This window comes from Dermacentor andersoni, chromosome 6 (assembly GCF_023375885.2).
Source record: "Dermacentor andersoni chromosome 6, qqDerAnde1_hic_scaffold, whole genome shotgun sequence".
Classification (NCBI taxonomy): Eukaryota; Metazoa; Arthropoda; class Arachnida; order Ixodida; family Ixodidae; genus Dermacentor; species Dermacentor andersoni.
Window position 1 is genome coordinate 34,774,128 of NC_092819.1, and position 10,676 is coordinate 34,784,803.

Genomic DNA, 10,676 nt, shown 5'->3' on the forward strand with positions numbered 1-10,676 from the left:
TGGAAGTGTCAGTGTTTCCATCTATAATAAATGTTGTAAATTATTAGAAGAGCTTTATTTTCATGAATCGTTAGCACTGCTTACTGGAAAGAGAAGCAATACAGAGACGCATATCATTCACGTGCATTTCACACTCCATTGATAAAAGACTCTTCTGAAGGGGTTGCTGAAGTCTGCAGGTGTTTTTCAGGGTCAAAAAGCATGCAAAGCAATTTGAAGTGAGTTGAACAAACAGCAACGTAAATGGGATATCGAGACAAGCCAATATTGCCCTACTGGTTTTTGTGGAGTTGAGGCCTTCCCCCTGTCGCATTAGAGTGGCCCGCCTCAGTTCGTTGAAAGTATTGTTAGCTCTGAAAGCTAGCATGCGCTCCGTGGAGGTACATTTATCAAGGCCCAGAGCCGCCTTGAAAGCGTTTCAAATTACAGTGTTGACCTGCCTTTTCTCTTCCCTGTTCAGCATTTAGTAAGGTAAGCAATACGTGATTCAACTGATCACCAAGACCTTTTCCTTAAAGGCCTTAAAATCTTTTCCTGTTAAATAGTTTCTCTCTCTCTCAATATATATATATATATATATACCAAAATATTAATTCTCTAGTTGGAAGGGGAAACAGCACATAAGGCAAGGACAAGGAAAGAACGACAACTCATTCTCTTAAGCATAGGCTATCCATACCATAAAAGATCATTTTAGTTGGCTGCTTCCTTCTTTTTAAAAGATAGTATAAACTCTTTTCTGTGTGTATATTTAAGTATAGTGTGTCCGTACATGGTGTTTCCAGTCTAAATTTTAAAAAATGTTGAAGTGAGAAAAAGCGGATGAGGTAGCCGCTGCTGGTGCTTCTAATGCACTTGTCCTCCTATTGTCAGGATTTGCAGAAATAGAGCAAAAGGATGAATTAAGAGCCATGAACATCCGTTCCAACAATGATGTAGTAAGCTTATAGCCACAATAAAATTTTAAGTGAAAAGGTAGAGGCCACTCAAAAGAAACCTCAAATTATGTGGGTGACAGAACTTTGGTAATGACACTTTAGGGGAAAGCGGGGGGAAGGGTTGGTTTCGGCATTGCCGAGGGAGTGGCTTCGAAGCCTCCCCGCCCTCCCCATAGCAGGTGCCTGTGATTTCATGCATAAAAAAAAAACGGAGGGAGACTACACAACTTTTAAACAAGCATACTCTTTTTATTAAACTTGTAAATCATGCCCTAGCCTACCTGCAGAATATCTGCAGGCAGTATGAATATGGCCCCTTGTGGCACCGGTAGAGTCCTCATAGAGAACTCTAATTACACTGTGGCTACAAAACAAACTAGTTATTCATCGTATCCATAATGATAACGTTCACGATATGCCCACTGCATGTGTGGTGAATTCCTACGTATTCGCCTTCCCACAGGTTCGAGGTCGTTGTAGCACTTGTCAAAATTGCGATCAACAGCATTTCTTGCCTCTTCTTTTGAAACACCCCTCGCCACAACGATGGAATTGACAGCCTTCTGCTTGACACATTCCTGGAAGCAAGAGGTAAACATGAGACTGAAGCAAACTGCAACAGCATATGAAGAGTTAAACTTTGCTACCAAAATGCTACTGCATTTTTTTTTTAGTGACACAATATAACACTACGCAGCTGTGGCACAAAATACAGTAGAAACATGTTAATTCAAACTTCAAGGGGACCAGAAATTTACTTGAGTGAAACGGAGTTAAAACTAAGAAGAGCCTTAGTTCTAGTTAGTTCTCCTAGGAGAGCTTTTCTCTATTCAAATACACAGGACTTTGCTAGGACCAACAGAGCAGTTCAAATTATCTGTCAATTCAAATTCAGAGAATTCAAATTATCGAGATTTTCACCGTATCTGAATGCAAACATGGCTAACCTGAACAGAATCTCACAAAAGAACTTCCTTTGCACTCCACAACACCTTTTCATATTACTAATGTGAATTTACCACCATACAACCCCAGTTGACAGGTTTAGGCACTACAAACAAACAAGCATGGTGTATAGATCATACAGCAACAATAATACCTGCAAAGTATTAGCTGTTTTCGAGTTTATTGCTGTTATTTATTGTTTGTCATTCCGAAAATGCCCCTCCTGCTAGGGCCAAAGAATTGGCCTGCAGTATGGTTAAATAAAACTAAAATAAAATAAATAAATGTATTAAAGCGATGTGCACTGTGAAAACAGGGAAAAATTCCAACAAAAGCAGGTGCACCCTACTCCTCAGTCTCCCCATGAGCAGAGACAACATTACGGTCCATGCCTTCTCATTAACCACAGTGCCTGCAGAGCACAAACAGCCATGACAGCAATACAAATGACTCTTGGATTCCCATGCAATGCAGAATGCGTGGCACTACAACTGCAAGTGCACCGCACAGCAAGAAAAAAAGAGAGAGAAAAGAAAAGTACACCGTGGTTTATGACATAAAGGTCATACAGGCCCTCAGCTCTGATAACAGTGAAGGCAGGGGAGGAATGTCGTTTGCAGATGCTCGTCGACAAAATGAAAGGGAGCCTCTGCTGCATGGAGGGAATCTCCCCTCTTCACATGTTTGTTTTGCAACATTCCATTTGCTTCTATTAGCTAATTACTAAGCCCATTTCAAAACCTTTTGGGGTAGAACACTTCCTAGGTGGCACTTTACAGCTTACAGTTGGTGGTGCACAAATATTCAAAAGTTAGGATTTCAGTTGAATCATCTTTGCCATTCTATTCATATTTGATTTCAAAATTCAATAGTTGAAACTGTCAAATATTCGTTTTTGCACAAGTATGAGGAATAACAATACTTTTGGTGTCTATAGTCTTTCTCCCTGTCATGAACTTTCCTCAACCTTGCAGCTGCGGCAGAAACGGTTTGCCATATTCAGTGTCCCTTATGCTTTGAGTCGTGAATTAATTTGCCCTCGTACTGTGATCACCTAGCCTTTGGGTTAGCTGAGACAGTAGAGTGACCAGCCCGGAAAGGCATTGGTCCTGGGTTCTGTCCTAAAACCAGGATGAATTTTCGTTCAACTTCAAAGTTTTGCTTTCTGAAAAGCCTGTATGCCTTTCCTTTGTAGCTTTGTACTACAGTCAGGTGGATAAGAATTTTTTTTCCCCTTTCATCAGTGTACAAAGAGAAAACCTAATGTAAGTGGTGACTTCTATCGAAGAATTCTGCTACAGGAGAACGCAATAGTTGCCCAAAGGCAACTGATCAGTTCCTGATTGAATAGATGGTGCAGATAGCTTCGGTTTAATGATTCCCAGTCATTGAATAAGAATGCCTTGCTTTTAGGCAGCTTACAAATCTGTTGTCTTGATTTAGGCAAAGCAAGTTATGATTTGGGTTGTCCCACCATGTTTGTATCACATGTGTGGTGCTGTATTATCACGCTAATCTCCTTCAACAAATACCGCACTCTGCGTGCACCTGTTGACATCATCATCATCATCAGCCTGGTTATGCCCACTGCAGGGAAAAGGCCTCGCCTATACTTCTCCAACTACCCCGGTCATGTACTAATTGTGGCCATATTGTCCCTGGAAACTTCTTAATCTCATCCGCCCACCTAACTTTCTGCCGCCCTCTGCTACGCTTTCCTTCCCTTGGAATCCATTCCGTAACTCTTAATGACCATCGGTTATCTTCCCTCCTCATTACGTGTCCTGCCCATGCCCATTTCTTTTTCTTGATTTCAACTAAGATATCATTAACTCGCGTTTGTTCCCTCACCCAATCTGCTCTTTTCTTATCCCTTAACGTTATACCAGTCATTCTTCTTTCCATAGCTCGTTGCGTCGTCCTCAATTTAAGTAGAACCCTTTTCGTAAGCCTCCAGGTTTCTGCCCCGTACGTGAGTACTGGTAAGACACAGCTGTTATAAACTTTTCTCTTGAGGGATAATGGCAAACTGCTGTTCATGATCTGAGAATGCCTGCCAAATGCACCCCAGCCCATTCTTTTTCTTCTGATTATTTCAGTCTCATGATCCGGATCCACAGTCACTACCTGTCCTAAGTAGACGTATTCCCTTACGACTTCCAGTGCCTCGCTGCCTATTGTAAACTGCTGTTCCCTTCCGAGACTGTTAAACATTACTTTAGTTTTCTGCAGATTAATTTTTAGACCCACCCTTCGGCTTTGCCTCTCCAGGTCAGTGAGCATGCATTGCAGTTGGTCCCCTGAGTTACTAAGCAAGGCAATATCATCAGCGAATCGCAAGTTACTAAGGTATTCTCCATTAATTTTTATCCCCAATTCTTCCCAATCCAGGTCTCTGAATACCTCCTGTAAACACGCTGTGAATAGCATTGGAGAGATCGTATCTCCCTGCCTGACGCCTTTCTTTATTAGGATTTTGTTGCTTTCTTTATGGAGGACTACGGTGGCTGTGGAGCCGCTATAGATATCTTTCAGTATTTTTACATACGGGTCGTCTACACCCTGATTCCGCAATGCCTCCATGACTGCTGAGGTTTCAACTGAATCAAACGCTTTCTCGTAATCAATGAAAGCTATATATAAAGGTTGGTTATATTCCGCACATTTCCCAATCACCTGATTGATAGTGTGAATATGGTCTATTGTTGAGTAGCCTTTACGGAATCCTGCCTGGTCCTTTGGTTGACGGAAGTCTAAGGTGTTCCTGATTCTATTTGCAATTACCTTAGTAAATACTTTGTAGGCAACGGACAGTAAACTGATCGGTCTATAATTTTTCAAGTCTTTGGTGTCAAGTCTTTGACATACTTTGGCGTCAAGTCTTTCAAGTCTTTGACATACTTTTCCATTATTTCACTACTATCAGAGTCATAGTTCACCAGATAACAAATTGAAAGCAACTGCTTATCATTTACAAGCTCCTCAGTTGACCAGATGTTCAGTTCTGAAGAGTATTATACACATGTATCAAATAATGCAAATAAGCCCATCTTTAACCAATTGGACTACACGAACTTTATACGCCACTTTGTCGAAAAATTTGAAAGTATATGATATTTAAAGGTTGTTTTTTTCAATACTGAAATTCAATTCAAATACTTTAAAGGGACAGTAAAGCGTAGCAATTAGTTTAGCCTGTTGAAATAGCATACCTGCGAAGTTGTTTAACAATGTGACTAAACTTTATCACGACAAAAAACACACTTCTATAGTGTTAACAAAGCCGGATAAACATTACTAAAGTCCTTTGTCTGTGTATACAGCTTCAATGTCGTATTACACAACCATCAGAGCACTCTGACACTGCTCTCCAACAACCAGTATAATTTCTAATACTGCTGATCAGGTTGACTCTTTGGTTCCTTTAGAATTTGATGCACTAATTGTTGTTTACTGATTAGCTTTAAGGTAGTCCTGAGCCAACACTGTTCAAATCTCATGTTGTCACATGGGGTTAGCACAAAAACTTTGAACTTGTATTTTGTTTTTGCATCTTTCCTGGCTTACGAAGACTCTGCTCATGGTAAGGTTAAAGTTTCTGGTATTTAAGGAGTGTAATCAATCAAAATATATTCATATTCATATTCATATTCATATTGTCCCTTTAAGAAAGCATTAGGAAGGGACAAAGATTTCACTGTTTATCATTAAAATTTATATAACTGCAGTTAAAAAGCTAATACAGCGAACTAGATCGATGATACACACAGAGAGAAGCATCATGATAGACTTACTGCATGGGACTTTGCTATATTGAAGAAGCTTGCTGAACCTTGTGACATCGCACTCATGAAGGAGCAGTGAAACAAGTTTGCAGCACGAATCTGCATATGACCACGACAAAGGTTAGTAAACTGACAGCAACGATTCAGAGTTGAGCATATCTGCATCGAAGTTCACCAGTAGCACTGTTTTTGGGACATGCTATTTGTGGCACTATGGCATTTGCCTTACAACTGTAAAGGTGGATTCGGTGAGTGCAAACCTCAAATGACTGCTGATTAAGATCAATGATTGTCAGCTCACTCCTGTGGATAAGTCCACTTCATATAAACGCTAGTGTCATCAGTCACCCTTGTGGTTTCCTGTGATCAGTGTTCAGCTATCAGGTCGGTAGTGTGCTTTGTCAGGAACGCACATAAAGGTACCTTGGAGCCATCAGAGCTGTGCTTGCACTACGCATGCATGCTCGGAAGAGGATATAAGAAGCCACTGCAATGTCGTGGTCTCATAGTGGCAGCGAAGGGGGCAACAAGTGCATGCACTTAATCAAGCTCACACTTTGCATCTGCAGGTTGGTGATATGTTTAGTTTGACACTATCTTAGTAGGAATAATTGTACTGCTGCAGCAGTTGCCGAAATTCTGCCGGGATGTATCATTCGCACAAAAAATCATTAGTTAGTCTACACGCAATAGCTTTTATCGTACTGCCCAACTCTGATTAACTGTTTTGAGCATAACGCCCACAAATGCTGAGCTTGCGAAAAGATTACAGCAACTAAAATCCAAGCTTGAAAATTTGACTGACAGACACCCTTTGCATAATATTTGGCAACTTCCAGCTGAAAAATGAAGAAGCGACTAGGAAACCATCATTGGGGGAAAAAGACAAATGGATTATTTAGTGTCTTAAGTAGAATTCCTCAACAATCTTGATGAGAAAATGTATGATGAAAAAGCTTTGCTAGTGGCTGAAAACAATGCTCTGCAAGCTCACAACAGCATGCTCAGGAAATGGCTTTGGAGCTCCAAAAGTACTTGACACTGAATAATGTTGACATCAAAGACATTCTACTATGCACACAGAAAGAAAGAAGACTGGTGGTTATGCATGCCATTGGCCACAAAATTGGTTGCCTAATAACGTTTGCAGATCTCAATGTTGTTTGTTGCATACCCACCAAAACTAAAAAAAAAAAAATACACTGCTCGTTTTTCCTCACAAACAAAAAAAGTCTGAATAATTGGCAAAAGAATGGAAAGCGTGCAATGCCTGCATGGTATCAGCATATTAAGAACTAAGGAGAGGCCCCTATTTGTAAGTTAAAACAACCTCAGATTGGAAACTATTTCTATTTTCTAGGGCCTTGATGTTGAAGAAATCAAAGAAGTGGAGATTTTTATGGACAGATAACTGCCAAACCAAGGCTCAGAAAACTGTTGATAGCCACCACTATCGCATCATCACCAAAGCATAGGTTTCCGTAATGACTTAACTACTTTAACCTTCTACAGAGGGTATCATCAAGGCAAGCTTGCAATTTCCTCTATTTGACCAGTTAAATATTTTTCTGTCTATAGAATAGATATATTCTACACTTTAATAAGCACAGTCTACACCGACATTTTGACGACCTTTAAAATTTGATTCCAACATCTACGTTCCCATCCTAAATTATTGAAATCTCGGAAACTTGGTTAAATGAACTTTTAAGAAGCTATTTTACTTTACTGAACTATATCACTAAATGCTCAAATCATCCGTAAAGCTGTCATGGCAGCGCAGCAATCTATATACCATCTGATTACATATACAGAAGGTTGGACTGGCCTTATTCTCAACATAAATAAATGTGAGCAAACCTCTGCTGAATGAGAAAGTGACATTGCTCAATCAACTTCCTGAATACTTTGATGCATTTTTTTTTTTTCAATCAATAACATGAGGCCTTAAATAAAAAATTTGAGCAAGCATGGGTAAACTGCAACTTTTGTGACAATACACAGATTTCCACAATGGTGGCAACCTACATCCATTCAATAGTTTAAATAAGAGTGTCACTGTAAATCTAATAAATGTTTGCTTTTATGTCTCCCATTTGGTTTTAATGCTTTTCTATTTATTATTTTCTGTTGTAGATATTTGGGCGCATCAGGAATAGCAGATTTGTGTTTTGTGGACCACTTTTGTGAAGACGAACTTCTAGTAAGACAAACGCACTTTTATGGTCCTTTTGAGTTCGTTTTAAGGGGAGTGTGCTGTATATTATTGACTTATGTAATTGCCTGCCTTCCTGAAACTGCATTCTTTATGCAGACAACACAACCATGGTCAACTATGATATGTATGTAACTAACCTAGTTGCAAAACTTAATAATGATATAGATATGCTGAACTGGGGGTGAGGGTATGCTTTAGATGTCTACCTAGTGGACTGTCCATTTCGGCTGCTGCTGAAATACCGATGGGCTGGGCCGGGGTACAAGCGAGAAGAAGGCAGGAGCCCCTGTCTACCTTCAGCAGCGGCCGAAATTGATAGTCCACTAGGTGGACACTTTCAGATTAACCCCTCCCCCGTCTCCTGGTGTCACATAATCAAGATCCCACAAATCCATCAGAAACTAAATTTGTTTTGTTCATGTTCAACTAACGATAATAAGCTTCCATTTCTTCACTCCCCTTTGACAATCATCTTATCCCCACTAGTGCATCCTGCAATTATGTCAACTTGATTCCAAACATATATTTCATAGTAAAAAAGTAATACGGGTGTCACATGGTGCACTTTCAATCACAGTCAAGAATTGATCTGGATCGGGCTCGATCGTGATTAAAAGTTGCCGTTGGACACTGGTATAACGTACCAAATAAGTAAACTGTTAAAACACGTATTTAACCATGAAACACTACCATTCTTGTACTACTCATTCATACATTGACATTAATTATTGTATTATATGTTATGGCATTATGTACACAACCCATCTGCACACGAATTTTCGTAAAAGCAGGCTATTCGAATAATCGATTTTAGTCCTAGCCATTGTAATGCCAAATTGCTAAAGCAGAGCTACGGGAATATTTTCAGTGGAGGAGTGTACTAATTATAATTTGGTTATACTATAATTAATTACAGCCCACCTCTGTACAGGCAAGATGATCCATATTCTTGAAGTCCATGTGGGCACGGCAATAGTCAAACATGTGCATGAGCTCATGGGCAAGCACACCCTGAACCATGCCCTTCGACCTGGCCTTATTCTGACAAACAACAACCTGGTTATACTCTGTGTCAAAGCCACCTGTCACAAGACCCTCGCATGGCTCACAGCAGATGTTTCGCCTGATGTCTATGTCACTGAAAAGAGAATACCAAACATATCATTCAAGGCTTAAGCATTAAAAGCTGCTTAAGACGATGGGAAAATAACATCCTATAGATGAACAGCATTCAAAGCACAGAGGATAAGATATCCCATAGCATATTTCGTGCTGTTCCCCTGTAGAATATCTCATAGGTTTGCTTAAACTGCTAGCATGTTGGCATGCATTTTGTGGTAGACAAGGGTGTCAATGGGACGTCTTGAGCAGCCATAGGGTAAAAGCAGGAAACACCTGGTGAGCAAAAGCATGGCATTGATGGCTGTAGTGTGTCTGTTCCCCAGCATTAATACCTTGTACTTCATCTCATCATTATTATTGTTCTTAAGAACTGGCTATTAATCGCTGCAGAAATGAGCATAACACCTTCTGCCTTAAAGGAAAAAGGGGAAATGAAAATGATAAGAAGAACAATGATGCCAAATAAAGCTCCTATTTCTTATATTTGAAGAAAGCAGGCTCAGACATTCAAGAGCTATGTTAATCTAAAAATATTAATATGAAGCGCAACGCAGTGTTCCTACACACCCTTGAAGTAATTGCATGATGTTAACTGCAAGAGCAATTGGAAAGCAATGGTGTGTTCTATCATAAACAGGCAATCACAAGGAGGGAATATGTGACCATGTACATTGGTTGACGTGTTGCAGCCTGCAGGAAACCCAAGAACATTACAGCATCGCGGATGTAACTGTCGCAGCGTGATGTTGTGTCGCTATCTACAAAACCATTTAAACTAAAACGTCACACTCACAGACAATGATCCGAGGGAATACTTACCAGCCGGCACTTTTTAGAGCACTAATCATCAGCTTTACCAGGGGACCTGCAAGATTACGTAATAAGGTAAGATCGCAACAGTACACAATTCAGTAAAATCAAACCCCTGTTACATTCTACATAACGCAGAGCGCCTGCTTACCAGAGCCGCAGGGTCAAATTTGTTATGCGACAATCATTTGTTGCACTGAAGTAAGGAGCTTGAATGAATCCGCAGTGATGTAGTCGCGGGGCTCTTACTCATACCTACACCTAGCTAACGCCATAAAAAAGTGCTAAAGAATAGAAGCAGAAAGAGGGAGAAAAGGGAAAGAACGCTCCGTCGATGTCGAGTATTAGATCACAGAAATATCGGGTTACATTTACAGCAAAGTTCAACGCAAGCATGTCGTACAGGCACCGGCGTTACGTACAACCGATCTGCGCAGCGAAGTATGTTCCTTTACACGGTATGTAGACGCCGACGAACAATGACAAGTGTTCCTTACTCTCATTGATGCACTTCATGACATTCTTTTCGCAGCGGATGTTGTCGAAGCTCTCTCGACCTTCACCCAACAGCGCGATTCGCAGCCAGCTTTCGGACTTCTTTCCGCCTCGTCTTTCCGGATAGTTCTCGAAGCCGTAGCTTTGTTCAGGTTCAGTGTGTTTGTTTGAGTCTGTCGACTGATTGTGAGTCTCTGCGGTGGAAGACATGTCTTGTTCGTCGTGGGAAAAAAAACAGCCCAAACAAATGATCGCCCTCAAGTACTCAATGGACTATGTTCTGTTCATGGATGCCGCCATAGTGCATTGCTGCCGGCGCCCTCTCTATAATTTATTGAGTTCTGAAATTACAATATTCGCCAT

General features: G+C 40.5%; 1 protein-coding gene across 1 annotated transcript; it reads right to left on the minus strand.

Annotated features, from left to right (window-relative positions):
- Positions 1–1,166: 1,166 nt before the first annotated feature.
- LOC126521860 (mitochondrial inner membrane protease ATP23 homolog) lies at positions 1,167–10,607 on the minus strand. The gene is made up of 5 exons (XM_050170568.3): positions 10,316–10,607; positions 9,828–9,873; positions 8,808–9,024; positions 5,678–5,767; positions 1,167–1,516 (listed from the first exon to the last, which is right to left on the minus strand). The coding sequence occupies exons 1-5, from the start codon at positions 10,521–10,523 to the stop codon at positions 1,319–1,321; spliced, it is 759 nt and encodes a 252-aa protein (XP_050026525.1). The 5' UTR covers positions 10,524–10,607; the 3' UTR covers positions 1,167–1,318.
- Positions 10,608–10,676: the final 69 nt, after the last annotated feature.